This window comes from Rutilus rutilus (assembly GCF_951802725.1).
Source record: "Rutilus rutilus genome assembly, chromosome: 5".
Classification (NCBI taxonomy): Eukaryota; Metazoa; Chordata; class Actinopteri; order Cypriniformes; family Leuciscidae; genus Rutilus; species Rutilus rutilus.
The window spans coordinates 13,348,433-13,368,259 of record NC_140213.1 but is presented as its reverse complement, the minus strand read 5'-3'; the positions used below and the strand labels follow the sequence as shown (position 1 = coordinate 13,368,259).

The window sequence follows — 19,827 nt, the reverse complement described above, 5'->3', positions numbered from 1 at the left end:
TTTCTGTATTATCTCGTGTACTTGCCCGCAACAGAATCCGAATGAAACAAATCTACAGAGTCCCTTTTGAAAGAAACAGTGAACGTGTAAAACAACTGCGATATGACTATGTGCAGGTAAGCTATAGTATCATTGGTACTAAATCTGGAAGTGCATACTGTAGTGCTGTGCATGGGCCTGCTGTGCTGCATTTGTTTAGTCTTGTCCAGAGAGTGATGGAGCTAGAGGCAGATGCCATGGGTCATGAGCTGCTTTTTGTGGATGAGGCAGGTTTTAACCTCACTAAAACAAGGAGACGTGGCAGGAACATTATTGGACACCGTGCCATAATCAATGTCCCAGGACAATGTGGTGGTAACATAACTATGTGTGCAGCTATAAGTCAAAATGGTGTTGTTCACCATCATGCAACCCTAGGCCCATATAACACTGCACACATTATTACATTCCTGGACACCTTACATGACATGCTCACTAATGTTCAGAGACCAGAGCAGACCAGATACGTCATGATATGGGACAATGTTAGTTTCCATAGGGCTGCTTTGGTCCGCAACTGGTTTACAGATCACCCACTCTTCACTGTACTCAACCTCCCCCCATACTCTCCATTCTTAAATCCAATTGAAGAGTTCTTCTCTGCCTGGCGCTGGAAGGTCTATGACCGTCATCCCCATCAACGCATAGCCCTTTTACAGGCAATGGAGGAGGCATGTGGGGATATTGACCAGGCATCATGTCAGGCCTGGATACGACATTCCAGAAGATATTTTCCCCGGTGCCTTGGACTAGAGGACATTGCATGTGATGTAGACGAAATTTTGTGGCCGGACCCAGAGAGACGACATGATGTATTGTAGATGTTCTTTTTTCTCAGTGAAATTACTATTTTGTGTTTGGACTTGGAAAAAAACCCACTTGTGTTTGTTTTGATGTGTGTAAATAAACACCAATACTTGAAGTTTGGATCCCTGTATGTTTACAGAACTATGACAAAAGTATGACCTCAAACTGACATAGCCTACCTTGTGCACAGAGAAAGCAAAAGCCAGATGTGTTTTTTATTCATACCATCAGTGTGTAGTTGACGCATTGTGTGCTTATTTATGTGATGGCTTGTGTTAACTGTTTGATACGAAAATACCATTTTTACGAAGGTTTGAAGAGTTAAGCAAGGTTTATTAGCTTTTGCAAGAGAACTACAATGTTTTGCTGATTTGGTGAAAGGTTTTCTTATTTGTGTGTAGAGTTTGGCAAAAATAGCCAATAGTTACAAAAAATGTGCTTAAGCCATCAGAAAAAACTGTAAATTACAGAAATATTTACATTTAATCTCACTTTGTATATTTGCCGCCCTCTACTGAACAGGCATGAATTTGCATTTCCTTCAGATTGAGGCTTATTCATTTCACTTTTGTGGTGAAAGGGCCTTTACAGTGGCCGGAAGGGATGACATTTGGGATGACCGAGACTGAGACTGAGACATACATGATACACATCTCAACCACACACAAGAACACGTGCATGGAAATCACAGGCGGTTTAACAGAAGCTGCTAAAATGTTAGATTTAAAGGACAAGTTCGGTATTTTACACTTAAAGCCCTGTTTACAGATCGTTTCTGATGAAATAGAACGGTTAAGATTAAAATTTGGACACATGCTGCTGTCCCGAGAATTTTCGGTTTCTTTCGCTTTCCCCCCCACCTCCACAATGGCTGCATAGGTGCACTGGAACAATCCTTCCTAAAACGCATTTAACTTTCGTTTACAAAGAGTGGTCAGGGGTGTTCACTGATATGCTCACACAAAAATCGCTGCAAAAGATGCTTTCAATAAAACATGCTCTTCGTGTAATGTTGAGGGTGGACAAGAGTATAGATGCTTCAGGGGAGTTGGTGGCACAATTTCCTGCTGACCCAAAGAGGGCAGAATCTCAACCAACTAAATTCCATAGATGTGTCAGCCCCAATACTCAAACACAGGACAATGACAGAACAGATGGACAACGAACAGCTGGAGGCAAAAGCAAACAAATAGAGAAAGACAGCTAGACAAAGAGATAGATTATGCATGAATGGGATGAGAAGGATGGGATCTTTCTTTATAAACACATTTTGTCAGCTCATCTCTGCTCTAACTGGTTCACCCTTAGGACATTTAAAGGGATAGTTCACCCAAAAATGAAAATTCTGTCATCATTTACTCACCCTCAAGTTGTTCCAACCCTGCATGAGTTTCTTTGTTCTGCTGAACACAAAGGAAGATATTTGGAAGAACGTTTGTAATCAACAGATCTCGGTCCCCATTGACTTCCATAGTAGGAAAAAAATATACTATGGTAGTCAATGGGGACCGAGATCTGTTTGGTTACAAACATTCTTCCAAATATCTTCCTTTGTGTTCAGCAGAACAAAGAAACTCATACAGGTTTGGAACAACTTGAGGGTGAGTAAACAATGATAGAATTTTCATTTTTGGGTGAACTATCCCTTTAAGCACCAGAGGAGCCAGAAAAGCACAAATATACAACAAAAAAAACCTTACAAAAGTAACTTACAAACCACAAATACTTGCTCATCAAAATAAAATACTGGTGTGAGAAATGTATTATTGTAAACATAAGCAAATTGACATTTGAAAATACATAAAAAAGTATCTGTAACACTATTATCTGTACTCTTTGATACCAATCTTTTATTTGAAAGTCACGTTTCTAATATCTGTAAAACCGTATTTTTCCATCTTAAAAATATATCTAAATTACGTCATATGCTCTCAATGACAAATGCGGAACAATAAGTTCATGCATTCATGACATCAAGGCTAGATTATTGTAATGCTATTATGGGTGGTTGCCCTGCATGCTTAATAAACAAGCTACAGCTGGTCCAAAACGCAGCAGCTAGAGTTCTTACCAGAACCAGGAAGTATGAACATATTAGCCCGGTTATGTCAACACTGCATTGGCTCCCTATTAAACATTGTATACATTTTAAAATATTGCTGATTAATTACAAAGCACTAAATGGTTTAGCTTCCCAGTACTTGAGCGAGCTCTTAAAGGAACACTTCACCCATTTGCATTAAGCTTTGTATCGTTAGAAACCCAGTCATATTTTTGAATGGTCGTGCATTATTCCCTCATTTTCCCCTGAGACGGGAGAAATATGGATTTCAGTGTTGCAGTTCCAGCTTATAATGATGTAAAAATCATCATTCTAAGCAGGAAGTCCCATATCTTTGTAGAGGGGTTGAGACTACAAACACTCGTTCCTCATTTTTCCAGGGGGTGGGACCCACTCACGCTACAGACCTATTACAGATCAGTGGGTGGAACTTCAATTGCAGAAACTAAAAGCAATATCCGCCATCTTGTTTGGAAGCTAAGCTAACATGTGCTGTGGAGCCACATGTAAAGTTACGACAATGGCGGAAGGTACTCAATATGATATGGAAGAAGAGGATTTCGAAAGTCTGATGCTCGAATCAGATGTTCGTGGCTACCTTTATGAGCCGCAATATAGCGAAGAGCAGCTGAAGCTGATGGAGGAACAGGAGGCGGCTGCTGCGGCTTCTGCAGCCGAGGCAGAAGACCTGCCTGTTGCGGATGAGGAGCCCGGACTGGCTCGAGCTGGGGCGGACTGGTGGTGCCTGTGCTCTCACTGTGCGCCTACGGACACATAGATAGAGTCCGTCTGCTGCAAAGAATTTCAACGATGCCAATTTATCCTGGACGAAATCTCTGAATCAGACGAGGACATGGACGTTTGTGTTGTGAACCATCCTAGTTTAGTGGGAGTGGCTTGCGGAGCTGTGCAATGTGGTCTATTGTGGGAGTTGTTGTCTTCCATTCAAATGCGCCCAAAAGTTACTTTCTGTCTTTCCTCGGTCAAGAAGGCACCAAATTCGAAATTTATGTTACATTTCGACTACATATATGACCCACTTTCAATAAAGATAATGTTCCCATGGGTGAAATGCTCCTTTAATAAATTATAGTCCTTCACATCTAACTCAATCTCAAAATTCCGGCCAGTTGATAATACCTAGAATATCAAAATTGACTGCTGGCGGTAGATCCTTTTCCTATTTAGCACCAAAACTTTGGAACAGTTTTCCTAACATTGTCCGGGAAGCAGACACAATCTGTCGGTTTAAATCTAGACTAAAAACACATCTCTTTGACCTCGCATACACATAACACATTATAAACTTCTATAATTCAATGTTAGGCTGCATAGATTAGGTCAGCCAGAACCGGGAACACTTCCCATAAATCCTGATGTACTCGTTACATCATAAGAAGAATGGCATCTACACTAATATTAGTCTCTCTGTTTATCCTGAGGTTTACCGCAGTCCGCTGGATCCAAGCTGTATCCAGATCTGATGAAGGACCTGCGTCTGGACACAACAACAATGCAGTCCTGAAGTGTCAACTAGTCTCTCCCCTGTGAAGGCCTCCTTCCCTTCTCTTTACCTCTGTACAGATAAAACGTTGTTAAATAATTCCAGTTCACATGGCTACGCGGAAGCGATAAATAATTCTGTATCATAATTTTTAAGGCCAGACAAGTAATTTGCTGAGGTCAGTTTGTAAAGAAAGACTACACACCTGCGCACATATATATTCAAACGCGCATTCCTATAGACTAAACACGTAATACGCATGTGCACGCCGTCAGCGTTTTCACAGGTTTGCATTTTTGAAGATTGCGCAGGGATAACTTTTTATTTTATTTTCAAGGCTTGCACCTTGGAACCTATGTAATGGTTTGGGTTCTTGATCCACCAGGCACGGCGAATGAGCGGGCCGGGTCGTGTTAAGGGTTTTCTGTTTGAACGGTGTCGTGTCAGCGGCCCCTAAGTTAATAACTAATGATCTTTGCAACGGAAGTGAATCAATCAAAACTAACTTTAGCTGGAGAATAACTTTATTCTAGAGCTGCTGTAAAGCCAAAACAATCTGTTACTTTAATTTCCTATTATCACTCTAAAGCTGCTTTGAAACAATCTTTGTCTATTAATTTTAATTCAGAGAGTGGTATGTTTACATTTTAGCAAGCACAACAACACCTTGGCACTACCATGAACTGTTCGGCGCTGCTTTGTCTTTTTATTGTGCCTTTTGTCTTGTCTTTTAGTAAATTATTATATTGCCCGTTTTTATGTGCAATTTTTATCTAGTCTGTGTAGCTTATTGTGATTTGTGATTGTTTTTATTGTTTTCTTAATATAGCACTAAGGTCCTGGAGAAACGTCATCTCGTTTTGTAGTATACTGTAATTGTATATGAATGAACGACAATAAAACCACTTGAACTTGAACTTGATCTATATTGTTAAAAGCACTATATAAATGAAGGTGACTTGACTTGACTCCTCCAATAAAGATACATGAGGAAAAACGTTTTACCTAAACACCCAAACTAGTCAATGAACTGTAACGTTACAGTCCTTGCAAGCATCTACAGTACAAAAACAAATGATTGACTGTCTCTTCTTGACCACTGAGCCCACACTCTCCCCTTACTGCAACATGCCTGTTTGTAGCTATTGCCCCATAAATAAGCCTCCATTATAGCTGTTCGCTTCTCTACCTGAGACTTTTACAGGGACCTCCACTGATCTTTCAGGGTAAAATTTTACAGAAATTACCTTGCCCACCTCATCTGTCATTGTTCTTTCAGTGTCTCCTCATAAACAGTTTTAATACATTGTACAACTTACATAAACTTTATAAACATAAAACATAAAATGCCTAAAAACATACAACTTTTTTTAGCCATTTCTCAGGAATTCATAACCCAGAGGTCTCAGAAACCTCTATTTGTCAGTCTTACTGCATATTGTTTTCAAGATCATAAGCATAAACTATTTTTGAAAGCATCAGTCACTTTCCTGTAATGTCTTAGCAGTTTACTTCTCTGTGGACAATGAGGCATTAAGGTATTACAAACAACGGGAATTTCTGTAAAGCTGCTTTGAAACAATGTCTTTTGTGAAAAGCGTAATACAAATAAAAATAGACTTAAAGGGATACTTCACCTCTGGAAAGATGAATGTGTATTTCAAATGGGTCATTTATGTAGAAGAAATGTGAACTTATTTTTGAATTTGGAACTTTCTAGACTGAGAAAAGCCAGAAAATTTATTTTTGGCTTATGTGGATGAAAGACAACAACTCCCAGAATGCACTAGCTTCGCTGCTCTATGAGGCCACTCCCAAGCCATGCCTACCAGTAAGAGCGCGCAGTTAAACAACAAGACTAGGCTACTAGTGAGTCTCCGTGATGAGTCTGCCCGGGATTTCGAGATCGCCCAAAATGTCCGGGATTCGGCTTTTGCGTTCTACAGTCGCCATTCATTATGTTTACTGTGGCGAGCAGGACGAGACTGAGGGCCGTGGGAGAACGGCGTGAGGCCAGTGGCATGATTAGCCTACTGATGAGCGACACCTATGAGACGCACCGGTCTCGTATCTCTCACAGAGGAGCGGGAATTTTCTTAGCAATGTTAAAACGCACATCAACCGATCACTTGTTTAGAGTTCATGTAAACACTACATTTAGATTCACCAATCGGAATGAATTCAGTTAGATTGAAACAAAAGGTGTGCATGTAAACAATGAATGGCGACTGCAGAAAGCAAAAGCCAAATCCCGGACATTTTGGACGATCTCGACGGCCGGACATGTCCGGGAAAAAGAGGATGGTAACCCCTACTACTCAGCTTTCTCCTACAACTCAGCTTTCTCCACAGAACAAGAGCCTGCTAGCTTAGCTTCCAAAAAAAGATGGCTGACACTATGATACATTCTGTGAGTGAGATCCCACCCTCTATGGGCGGGTTGAAAACATGCGGGACAGCCCCTACTACTGGCTGTAGTCTTTAGCCTCTGGCCAAAAGATTTTTGCGTCATCGGTGGATTTTTTCCAGACAAAAAATACATAAATCTCTCGTCTCAGGGGGATATGAGGGTGGAAAGCACGGTAATTTGAAAATACTACAGGTTTTCTACTAATGCAAAGCTTAATGCTAAATTCTGAAGTATCCCTTTAACTTGCAAGATTCTACACACACTTCCAACTATCATGGTTCAGATCCCTAAGCTTTGTGTAGTTGTGCCTTATGAGGACAAATAAACTGTTTGTCCAACACTTAAAACAACCCATACTACCTGTTGTAGCATAAACCATTAAAAAAACTTATCTGCATCCCAGACTTGAAATGAGACATTGCATTGTTTCCTTCAAAAACATGAAGACTAGTTATTCATCTTAAAGGCACACCGTGTAACTTTTCAACCTTCATAATATATTTCCAAGACCCTTGTGATGGTACATCGACTTACAATAGGTTGAATGACACGTCTGCCATAGCCTGACGGGGTCGGTATCGCTTTTACTGGCACTATGTAACTTCGGGGTTCGGGTAGTAACCCGAGCACAAAAAGAACTACAAAATTCGACTGCTTTACGGCATACGTCACTTCCTCAAATCTGGACGTGAGAGGCCAACCAGCGTTTGTTTTCGGCTTTCGTGCGTATGTTTTTGGCTACGTTCACACTGCAGGCTGAAACGACCCAATTCCGATTTTTTTGCCCCTATGCGACCTGTATCTGATCTTTTCATGACAGTCTGAACGACACAGATCCGATCTTTTCAAATGCGACCCAGGCCACTTGGGTATGTGGTCCCAAATCCGATACGTATCCGATCTTTTGAAATGCGACTTCAGTCTGAACGGCCAGGTCGCATGTATCCGACCCGCACATCATTGCTACGCGACAAACGTCATAATTCTGCGTTGAAGTAGTCGTCGGTTTGAAAACGGACTGCATATTCGTCGAGCTAAGGTAAATCTGCCGAACGGGTCGACCTCGACGAGCCCGTTAATAAAAAAAAAAAAAGCCCACGGCCACCATCATTATATATCCAATGACTAACGTTATGTTAACTTGTTTGTGCTGATATTAGATAGGTCAGCGGCTGCTGTCTGGCTCTTGTGTAACGGTCGCTGCGCGCGCTCGTGTGTTTTGTGTGTGTGTGTGTGTGTGAGTGAATCACAGCTAGTTGAAGTTTAGCTACTTCCGCAAACAACAAGTGACGTCGTTGACCGTTGAGTACTCTTCTGCGCATGCGGGTCACTTCTGGGTCATTTCACGTTCACACTGGAGATCACAAAAGGTCGCATTTAATTGGAAATGTGAACGGCCTTGCAAAAAAAATCAGATTTTTTCAAAAAATCGGAATTGAGCATTAAGCCCTGCAGTGTGAACGTAGCCTTTGTCATGGGGGCTGTTTACACCTGGCCACTTCATGCGTTTTCTCAGATCAGATAGCTATCCGATCTTGAAAAGACCAGGTGTAAATGCCCTCCGAAACGCATTCGAGGCGGATTTGAATCCGATCGTTCAAACCACTTCAGGAGGAGCTCTGAGACGCATTCCAGACGAAACTGGACAAGTGTAAATGCATCTGGTTGTTGAAACCACATATGTAAATTGTACTCCTCCCAAAAATGCTAAACTAGCGTGTTATAGGCTATGTAATGTAATAGCCAGATATGACGACGCTACTGGAATACGCATCACCGCAGATGAGAAGCTGAGCATCTATTCATCAAGCCAATGTGGAAACTATCTTACCAGGGCTGTTGCTCCTCTCTCTTATTGCGGTCTTTGATTTAGAAATTTTAGCTGATGATCAATAAAATGCAGCTCATATCTGTTGCTTTCGGTGACGTGCACCCCATTAAATATGCATATAGCATGGGAATTGAAGATCGGATTTAAATCCGTTTCGCAAAAACACATTTATGTGACCAGGTGTAAATGGAATCGTTTTGATAAATCAGATAGCTATCCGATCTGAGAAAACACATGAAGTGGCCAGTAAATAAATCTCTTATTTGTAAACTTGTTTGCATTCTATGTTGTATGTTGTATGTTGTATGTTGTTGCACTTGCTTGTAGTATGTCATTTTTTTACAATGCTGTTCATTCATCCATTGCTGATAATTAGACCAGTCCAATAATTTCCACATATGTCTAGCTAGCTTTCGATTATCAGAGCTGTTGACAGACTTACAAACACTCGTTCTCTTACGTGTTTTTTGCGTTATGTTTTATTGCCTAGCTTGCCTCACGACGAGCTAGTTTGCCAGCTGAACTCAGGTGTTGTGAGGTGTATTTATCACATAGTCCTGAGGGATATCAGACAACGTTGATTCCTGCGATTATCATGAGAACAGTTTTCAACATCTCACATAATTATCAGGACATAAATAAGCCTAACGTCTTCGGAGTCTATCTGTGCCTGTTCCATGCCACGACGCAGGGTGGGAGGTGGGGAGGTGGGGAGGTGGGGGGGTGGAGGGGTATTTACGACAGTGCAAGTATTCCACAGCGACTCTAGGGGTCGCTGTTTGACAAAAACACAATTTCTACACAGTGTGCCTTTAAAAGAAAACTAAGGGTGTGTTCATGCTTGTAGTTCGGTTCTCATTTCGTTTGGTCCAAAAAAACGACACCAAAAAAACATTAAGTACTGGTTCGCTTAAGTGTTCACATTGGTATTTTAACATCAAACCTAAAGATACCAAACCTAAAGGCATAGGGATATTTTCACAACCTGATTGGTTGGCTTTTATTACGTATATTTTGCAATGGAACTCACTGAACATCCAAAACAATGCTATGTGCTGGACTAAATGTGCTTGTTGTATGTGCGTAGCCTACATATAATGGTATTTTGACCAGCTGAGAACTCAATCACACCAGGGTTCATTTTAATCTAACCAAACATGCCAAGTGTGAACACAACCTGACTCCACTTTACTCATCCTCAATGCTGATGTTGTTTTTGCAAATAATTTGTTCCCCCACTGCTAGCATCACATCCTCCACTGAAAGACCCAACAAGCTTAGGCTCACACCTGACTCCATGACAGAGTCATAGAGATAAAGACGCAAGAAAGAAGTATAAGCAGACAATAGAAAACATTTTTCCTCATCACCACATATACTATATCTAGCAAGAAACTAAGGGAGTCATTAAATATGAGAGAAAGGCTCAGAAAAGAATAGTTTGGACTCATGAATACTCACTGGTCACTGAGCTATCTGTTTTTTCCACTTTCAGGCTGCACAGGGGCGAGGTGACAGAGGTCATTCTGGTTTCGAATGATGTAGTGTGGTCTTGCTCTGCAACCTCCGCAGTGATTATTGCTGGTCTGGTCTCTTCATCCTTACTGCTGCTGGCTGTCTCCTCCACCAACAAACCCTGCAATGAACATTTTGAATTAACGTGTGAGACATTCAAAGAAACACAGTATTTCTTATTAAAGGGCGCATTCTAAACTTTTGAAGCACTTATGATATTAATAAATGTTACTTAGAGGATATTATACAAACAAACAATAGTCCATGATTCATATCTCAAAGTTAACTAACCAATTTTAAATATGAGTTTTTGTTTTCCACCCTTCTGAAATGCCAGGATTGACATACACATGTGCATGTAAATCAAAGAGGTGTGCTCTTAACAACTCATGTCTGTCCATAAATCACAAGAGTGGTAGTGCTGAGTAAAGCCCAGGACACACAAAGCCGACGATTGGCCGTCGGGCAACGTCTGGCCGTTTTTGAGCAGCGGGCGTTTTTTTTGGTGTGTTCTTCACTGCTGGCTCTAGTCAGACGGCGCCAGTTTGTTTGTTTTTTTTGGGCCAATTCAGCATGTAGATTCGTCGTCGGGCCGTCGGTAAGAGAGAGATAAATTGGCTATCCTCTGTCCCCTATCAGCTTAGTGAATGAGTCAGTGCACGAGAATAGCAAAACAGCGAGCAAAGAAGTCAGAACGGTTAAGATAGAAGGCTGTTCTAATTTTACTTCATCTTACTTGAGTGTTCCTTGGTGAATATTTTAATATTAACATGAGCGGAGTGGAATAAAGAAGGAAAAATCAGCAGGATTGATATTCAAAACGGTAAGTTTACAGTATGTGTATCTGCAGCCTGCAGTGTCGGTTTCCCTTTCTGAATAGACGAATATATTTGCAGAAATAGACAGTTGTCTCATTTACTGTACACGCAGGGACAGAACGTGCATGTTAGTTGAAAGTTGTCTGTAGTTCTCTCGGTGTGTTCAAGTGCAGCTTTTTTGCCCTGACACAGTGGCGACAACACAAGGGAACAACACAGTCGGCTTTCATCAGCGATAGTTCTATGGCATTGGTTTGGTGTCCCTACGTTAAAACTGTCCAAGGTTGTGGATACAGGGTAACAAAGTTTGCCTTTTTCACTAATTTCATAAGCTAACCCCCAGAAGCATAAAACAGATCTGAAATCTACCTACAAGAAATCTGAAAATGCATTTCACAATCCCCTCTAAGACTATGGTTAAGAGACCTCTTTTAAGATTGTTCTTCCCATTGCGAGAGTTTTGTTGGTCACTTCTTCTTACAAACAGTTATGATGACCAACTATCAAAAGTATGCCATTAATTACTCCCACAAAGAATATGTGGCTGTGCAACTGTGCAGAAATCTTAGCAGATTTTCAACTGAATTGGAACATCCACCCTCCCTATATTTCACAAAGTTCTACATTTCATCTAGCCCTTGCATGCTCATTTATACAAATATTTTGGCTCAATTATTTAATTTTGGCGCTTGCCACTGCATGGTACGGCTCGTTACGACTCACTTTTTTGGCGCTTTTCCACTGCATGGTATGGCTCAGTACGGCTCACTTAAGACCACCTTGGTTGAGGTTCCAAGCGAGCCATACCAAAACTAAAATGTGACGGGTAAACACTGCAGATCACTGATTGGTCAGAGAGAATCGTCACTACCAGCGTCATTGGATTTGTGTCACGAGACACCAAACCCGCTAGCAGCATCACAGCAGGTGAGGCGGCACAACTATAATGATCAGTCTATAATCCCACCCCATTTGAAGTACTAACTGCAGTGGAAAAGCATACCCTTGTGAAAAAAAGAATACTTTATTGTATTTGAAATATATTCTCTTTTTCAATAGTACATTGCAAATATACTAACAAAAAATTGTACTATCTTTAAATATATTAAAAGTATATTAGCATAATGCTTTTACCTATTTTCACAATACAACTTTTAACACACTTTAAAATAATTGTACTTTAGTATATTTTCTAAAAATATATTTTAGAAAAATATACTTGAAGTGAAAATTCTGTTTATTTTAAGTGTATTTATTTGCACTTTATTAAAAATATATTTTAGGTATATTTTAACTGTGATTAAATGATCTTTGTAACAATGCATTGAAAGTATACTTTCAAAATACATTATAGTATACAATAGTATTTTGTACAAAGTATAGCTAAGTATTATTTGTCTATTAATGTGCATTTGTTATTGAAGACAAAGTGTGCAATTAGTAGTATTTGGAATAAGCCAAATGTATTACTGAGCATATAGCCTACTTTTTACTCAAATATAATACACTTATGGTCAAGCGCCAATAGCCTCGTGGGCAATCAGCCCCATGGTGCTTCGGGCGACCCGAAAACTGGACCTTCTGGACCTTTTCCATTTAATTACAACTAAAATATAAAAAATTTGTTGTTTCAAAATAGCACACTTCAAGTTAACTAATCATTAACACACTTGAAGTATACTAAATTAGTCTGGCTGAAAGTATACTTATTAACATATTTTTTTTCACCAGGGTATATAAGCATATAAACTCTCAAACAGTGTGTTTATTGCCACATGATGAAACAACTCCACATGATGACTATAGGCTTGCAGAACTAATGGGCCCTGTCAGCAACTCAACTGTTTTTAGCAGCAGTCTTTACTTTAATTTCTGGGGAACATTGAAAGTCTCATCTTTCAAGTGACAAAGACTAGATATGTGACAGAATTCTCCTAGATCCATCTGAAGAACAAGAGAGACATAGGAAGAGGAGATACTGAACAGCACCAGTATGAGAGCACTGATAAGATGTTGTCTGACCATGAAAGGAAAGTAAGATGCTGAAAGACAAGGTACAGAAAGAACTATCAGAGAGAATTATGAAGTTCAGCAGAAGCTTCTGTATATAGATGAGACAGACACATTTTAAACCATAGTATCCATGGTACTGATGAGTCCAGCCCTGGACAAAAACCTTCAGAAGATCTTTTTTGTCTGAGAGCCACATTTACTAATACACTGAAAAAATAAAGATTGTTTTTTACAGGCTATAAAAGAAAAACAGCGACACCCATGGTGTGCTTGCACTAAACTGTTGCCCTTTTATCTGATCTCTCATACCCTTTTCCAACAGAATGGTTCTAAAGCCAAAGCCTGTTCTCGGTCAGGCAAACTGGAGCCTGTTTCCACAGACTTGAGGAACGAACAGTGACATAATGATGGTACATGTTGTTTACCTGACAATAACCAGTCTAAAATCAAACAGTGCACATCCCAGTGTTTTACGGGCAGTGCAGCACTTCTGTTTTGCTGTTCACAGCTCGCATAAACACCTGGTACTGTACTCTGATCTGTCCTTTGTGGTGATATATTTAAACTGAAACCATTGATTCACTCACTGTCTCGCATACTCAGTTTTATATATTTAGATATAAAGAGCAATGTATTGCAACATTATTACATTGCTCAACGAGACTGTCATAGACAGCAGAAGTTGACAGAATGCCAGTAAGGGTCTTTACATGCAGCAAAATTGGGGTACTGGGCAAGGTTGTGAAAACAGTGTTGTTTTTTACAAAGAGTACATTAAGTCATTAAAAAAAAAAAAAATAATAATAATAATAATAATAATTTAACATAATTAAAATGATTCCACTCTAACCCTAGGACCTAGGTGGACAGCTATGGTTTAGGACTACACCCAGACAGACAGAACATTTTGCAGTAACGTTTAGATTTCAGTCTACTAGAGCTAATATCATCATTCATATCAACTTTCCATATGCAAACTCCAAACACAGTGCTCATGGCAGAACAGCAGATATAAATAAGCAGGCAAACACTAAAGACTGTGAGTGGTGAAGGAAACTTCCTCCATCTTACAAACACTCACTCGTCTGAAAGCACAGTGCCTGTCTTGCTCACCTTTTCCCTCTTCCGCAGAAACTTCAAAAGAATCAGGGGAGAGGGTTATCCCAGTGCTGGAGGTGACTTACTAACAGGTTGTCATAATTGAAAAAGTGAATATGACTTTTCATAAAGTCGGGGCCGGTGCTAAGTGGATCGGGCGGCAGTCGAAGGCGGGGGCCTAGACAACCCGATCCCTGGACGCGGAATCTAGCTCTAGGGACATGGAATGTCACCTCTCTGGCGGGGAAGGAGCCTGAGGTTGTGCGTGAGGTTCAGAGATTCCGACTAGAGATAGCTGTCGGAGCTGTCAACTGATCACCACCTGGTGGTGAGTTGGATCCGATGGCGGGGGAGGAAGCTGGACAGACTCGGCAGACCCAAACGTACTGTGAGGGTCTGTTGGGAACGTTTGGCCGAATCTCCTGTCAGAGAGATCTTCAACTCCCACCTCCGGCAGAGCTTCGACCAGATCCCGAGGGAGTCTGGAGATATTGAGTCCGAGTGGACCATGTTCTCCACCTCCATTGTCAACGCGGCCACTCGGAGCTGTGGCCGTAAGGTCTCCGGTGCCTGTCGAGGCGGCAATCCCCGAACCCGGTGGTGGACACCGGAAGTAAGGGATGCCGTCAAGCTGAAGAAGGAGTCCTATCGGGCCTGGCTGGCTTGTGGGACTCCTGAGGCAGCTGATGGGTACCGACGGGCCAAGCGGACTGCAGCCCGGGTGGTTGTGGAGGCAAAAACTCGGGCCTGGGAGGAGTTCGGTGAGGCCATGGAGAAGGACTATCGGTCGGCCTCGAAGAGATTCTGGCAAACCGTCCGGCGCCTCAGGAGGGGGAAGCAGTGCCCTACCAACGCTGTTTACAGTGGAGGTGGGCAGCTGTTGACCTCGACTGGGGATATCACCGGACGGTGGAAGGAATACTTTGAGGATCTCCTCAATCCCGCCGTCACGTCTTCCATTGAGGAAGCAGAGGCTGAGGGCTCGGAGGCGGACTCGTCCATCACCCAAGCTGAAGTCACCGAGGTAGTCAAGAAAATCCTCGGTGGCAAGGCACCGGGGGTGGATGAGATCCGCCCTGAGTACCTCAAGTCTCTGGATGTTGTGGGGCTGTCTTGGCTGACACGCCTCTGCAACATCGCGTGGCGGTTGGGGACAGTACCTTTGGACTGGCAGACCGGGGTGGTGGTCCCTCTTTTCAAGAAGGGGGATCGGAGGGTGTGCTCCAACTATAGGGGGATCACACTTCTCAGCCTCCCTGGGAAAGTCTATGCCAGGGTACTGGAGAGGAGAATCCGGCCGATAGTAGAACCTCGGATTCAGGAGGAACAGTGTGGTTTTCGTCCCGGTCGTGGAACACTGGACCAGCTCTACACCCTCTACAGGGTGCTGGAGGGTTCATGGGAGTTTGCCCAACCAATCTACATGTGCTTTGTGGATTTAGAGAAGGCATTCGACTGTGTCCCTCGCGGCGGCCTGTGGAGGGTGCTCCGGGAGTATGGGGTCCGGGGCCCTTTGCTAAGGGCTATCCGGTCCCTGTACGACCGGAGCAGGAGCTTGGTTCGTATTGCCAGCAGTAAGTCAGACTTGTTCCCGGTGCGTGTTGGACTCCGGCAGGGCTGCCCTTTGTCGCCGGTTCTGTTCATAATTTTTATGGACAGAATTTCTAGGCGCAGCCAGGGGCCGGAGGGGGTCGGGTTTGGGGACCACACGATTTCATCTCTGCTCTTTGCGGATGATGTTGTCGTGTTGGCCTCATCAGACCAGGACCTCCAGCATGCACTGGGACGGTTTGCAGCCGAGTGTGAAGCGGCTGGGATGAAAATCAGCACCTCCAAGTCCGAGGCCATGGTTCTCAGTCGGAAAAGGGTGGTTTGCCCGCTTCAGGTTGGTGGAGAGCTCCTGCCTCAAGTGGAGGAGTTCAAGTATCTTGGGGTCTTGTTCACGAGTGAGGGAAGGATGGAACGGGAGATTGACAGGCGGATCGGTGCAGCTTCTGCAGTAATGCGGTCCCTGTACCGGTCTGTCGTGGTGAAGAAGGAGCTGAGCCGCAAGGCGAAGCTCTCGATTTACCAGTCAATCTACGTTCCTACTCTCACCTATGGTCATGAGCTGTGGGTCATGACCGAAAGGACAAGATCCCGGATACAAGCGGCCGAAATTAGCTTTCTCCGCAGGGTGGCTGGGCGATCCCTTGGAGATAGGGTGAGAAGCTCGGTCACTCGGGAGGAGCTCAGAGTAGAGCCGCTGCTCCTCCACATCGAGAGGGGTCAGTTGAGGTGGCTCGGGCATCTTTTCCGGATGCCTCCTGGACGCCTTCCCGGGAAGGTGTTCCGGGCATGTCCCACCGGGAGGAGACCCCGGGGAAGACCTAGGACACGCTGGAGAGACTATGTCTCCCGGCTGGCCTGGGAACGCCTCGGTGTCCCCCCGGAAGAGCTGGAGGAAGTGTCTAGGGAGAGGGAAGTCTGGGCATCCCTGCTTAGACTGCTGCCCCCGCGACCCGGCCCCGGATAAGCGGTAGAAGATGGATGGATGGATGGAATATGACTTAAATAATTGATTCTCTTTTTAAAGCAGGCATTTGCTCTGGCAACTACAGCAATGCAGTGAGAATATTAAACAAGATCCATACATTGTAACACATGGATGTGTGGAAAGAATGATCCTAAATGTGAACGTAGGGCAGTTTCCAAAATGTTTATACTGTCACAGGCCCAGGTCAAAGATGATGAAGACGACAGAATAAGTATTTCCCAATAACAGCAAGATTTATTCAACACGAGCAAACAACATGAAACAGTGTCCTATGCACAAACAAATACCGGACAAACACTGAGTGAAGGTGACAAACTTAAATACATATGGTGATGAACTAGATGACGAACAACTGTGATAAATGAATGTCCATGGTTACTGATGAGTGCATGAGACTAGAACAAAGGAATATGTGACTGAAGACAAACAAACTAAAAGTCTATGAAAATGAAACTAACTTAACATAAATGTGACATATACAAACATTTACAAATATACACTCAGTTTGTATTTTAAAATGTGTGCCAAATAATTACGTTTGGTGTGAAAGGGTGTATATATATACACGGCAGGGGTGGACTGGCCATCAGGCAGACCGGGCACTTTCCCAGTGGGCCGATGTGCTTTTTGGGCCGATACATCTCATACTTAGTAAAAAAAAAAAAAAAAAAACTAGAGTTAACGAAACCTAGAGAGAGAGAAATAGTTGTATTGGTTGAGGAAAATGTCTTCCATTATGAGTAGTTTTGTTCAGGCTCCTTCAGAGTTAGCCTTCGATTAGTGTACTAAGGAGCAGTTAATTGAAATAGCTGAACATTATCAGACTGAAATTATTGATAAACTTAAAGAGACTGTTAAAGCTGGACTAAAGCAAGGTCTTAGGGAAGTAGGTGTTTTTTTGCTGTCAGTCTGCTAGTAATGAGGGAACAAGTTTTCAGTCTAGTCCTTCATTAACTTTTGAGCAGCAGAGGGAGCTGTTGCAAATGCAGTTAGAGAGAGCGCGATTGCGAAATGCCAATAAACCAGAAGAAGGAGTTTGATGTTTCACAGAATCTTCGTTTGTTGCCTAAATTTGAGTCAGATCCAGATACATACTTTACTTTATTTGATCGTATTGCAGGAGCTCGAGCTTGGTCAGATTTGGACAGGACTATGGTGTTGCAATGTGTACTTACAGGTAAAGCACGTGAGGCTTTTTCCGAACTAAATGTAGCTGACAGTAAAGTTTATGCTAATGTTAAATCAGCAGTTCTGAAGGTCTATGAGCTTGTGCCGGAAGCAGATTGTCAACGCTTTCGTTACAGGAAAAAGCTAGATTCACAAACCTATTCTGAGTTTGTTCGTGATTTGACTTCTGCATTTAATCGTTGGTGTACAGCTTCAAGTTAGCACTTTTGAGGGTCTGTCTAACTTGATTGTGTTAGAACAGTTAAAAAATTCTGTGTCTGACCAGGTTGCTATATACATTAATGAACGTAAAGTTAAGTCTTCAAGTGATGCAGCAGTCCTTGGAGATCAGTACAGGCTAATGCATAAAAGCCTTTTTGAGTCAAACAGTGACATGCACCATAAAAATAATTTTACTCCTAGGAATAGTAGGTCACCTTTTTCTGGAGCTTCTTTCCAACGGCCTCAGCAGAAGTTTGGTTCTGGGGGATTCAAAGCACCAGTTAATGCTAATACCAGTCGCTACTGTTTAGTTGAAGGACATTGGAAGAAAGATTGTCCTCTACTTAAATAAAAAAAGTCAGGTCAAGTTAAACCTGCTGTGATGGCAGCTCCTGTTACAGCCTCTGACCACCAGAGTGAGCTTTTTCAGCCACAGTTGAGTCTTCCCATTGTGATTTTACAGCCTTTATTTCAGATGGTATAGTGTCCCTGGTAGATGGTAACCAAAATGTTCCAGTTAAGATCTTAAGAGACACTGGAGCTTTAGATTCTTTTATTCTGGAATCTGTTTTGCAGTTCTCTAAGGAGTCTGATACTGGCAGTCGTGTAATGGTACGTGGCATGGGTTTAGTTCCATTCTCTTCTCCTTTACATGAAGTTACCCTAAAATGTGGTCTGGTAGAGTGTGCTGTAGCTGTTAGGGTTAGACCCCAGTTACCAGTAGAGAAAGTCCGCATGATTTTGGGGAATGACTTGGCAGGTAGTAAGGTGTGGGCAGATGTTTGCTAAACATCTTTAAGAAGCAACCTTCAGTGCCCTCTGCAAGTGTATCTTCAGATTGCAGCAGTATGTCTCCTGAGGTATTTCCCACTCTGCCTCTCGTGAGGAAATTGAGAGTAAGCCAGAAAGTCTTGAGTTGCCAGTTAAACTTCAGACAGAACAGTTGACTAGTTCTAGAGATTCATTGATGGCTGAGCAATAGGCCGATACTACTTTGGCCGATCTGTTTGATAAAGTTGTTCCTGATTCAGTGGTGAGGAATAGTGCTCAGTGTTATTTTCTTCTTGATGGGCTGTTGGTCAGGAAATGGATTCCACACTGTGATTAGGGTCTAGGAGAACCAATTTTTCAAATAGTTGTACCTACTACTTTGCGAAATAAAGTGTTGCAAACTTCACATGGTGATGTGGCAGGTCATATGGGTGTTCATAAAACTTATGATTGCATACTCTGTTATTTTTCTGGCCATGTTTATGGCGGTTTGTAGCTCAGTTTATTAACTTGTCATACGTGTCAGCACACAAGCAAGCCAAATCAGGTTATCCAATATCTCTCTGTCCAATACCAGCCATAGGTCAATCTTTTGAGCATCTTATCGATTGTGTTGGGCCTCTACCACGGTCCAAGTCAGGTCATAGCTACTTACTAACTGTTATGTGTCAAGCAACTAGATATCCAGCAGCTTTTTGTTTGCATACCATAACTTCAAAATCCGTAGTTAAAGCGTTAACTCAATTTATTTTAACATTTGGGATTCAAAAAATCATCCAGTCAGATCAGGGGTCTAACTTTACCTCCCATTTATTTGCTCAGGCTCTCAAACAGCTTAAAGTTTTCATCAAACTTTAAAATCCTTGCTTCATGCATAGTGTACAGAACTGTCTGCAGATTTGAAGGAGGGGTTACCTTGGCTGCTACTAGCTGCTCATGAAGTAGTGCAGGAAAGCACAAGGTTCAGCCCTAATGACTTAGTGTTTGGTCATAAAGTGCGTGGGCCTTTAGCAGTGCTGCAGGATGGTTATTTG

General features: G+C 42.4%; 1 protein-coding gene across 2 annotated transcripts in view; it reads right to left on the bottom strand.

Annotated features, from left to right (window-relative positions):
* The window catches only part of gse1b (Gse1 coiled-coil protein b), a 268,293-nt gene that overhangs the window by 173,001 nt on the left and 75,465 nt on the right, over positions 1 to 19,827 (bottom strand). For both annotated transcript variants that reach the window (XM_084408577.1, XM_084408578.1), the window contains exon 2: positions 10,115 to 10,289. In XM_084408577.1, coding sequence (XP_084264703.1) covers positions 10,115 to 10,289 — 175 coding nt within the window. The remainder of the gene's footprint in view (positions 1 to 10,114; positions 10,290 to 19,827) is intronic.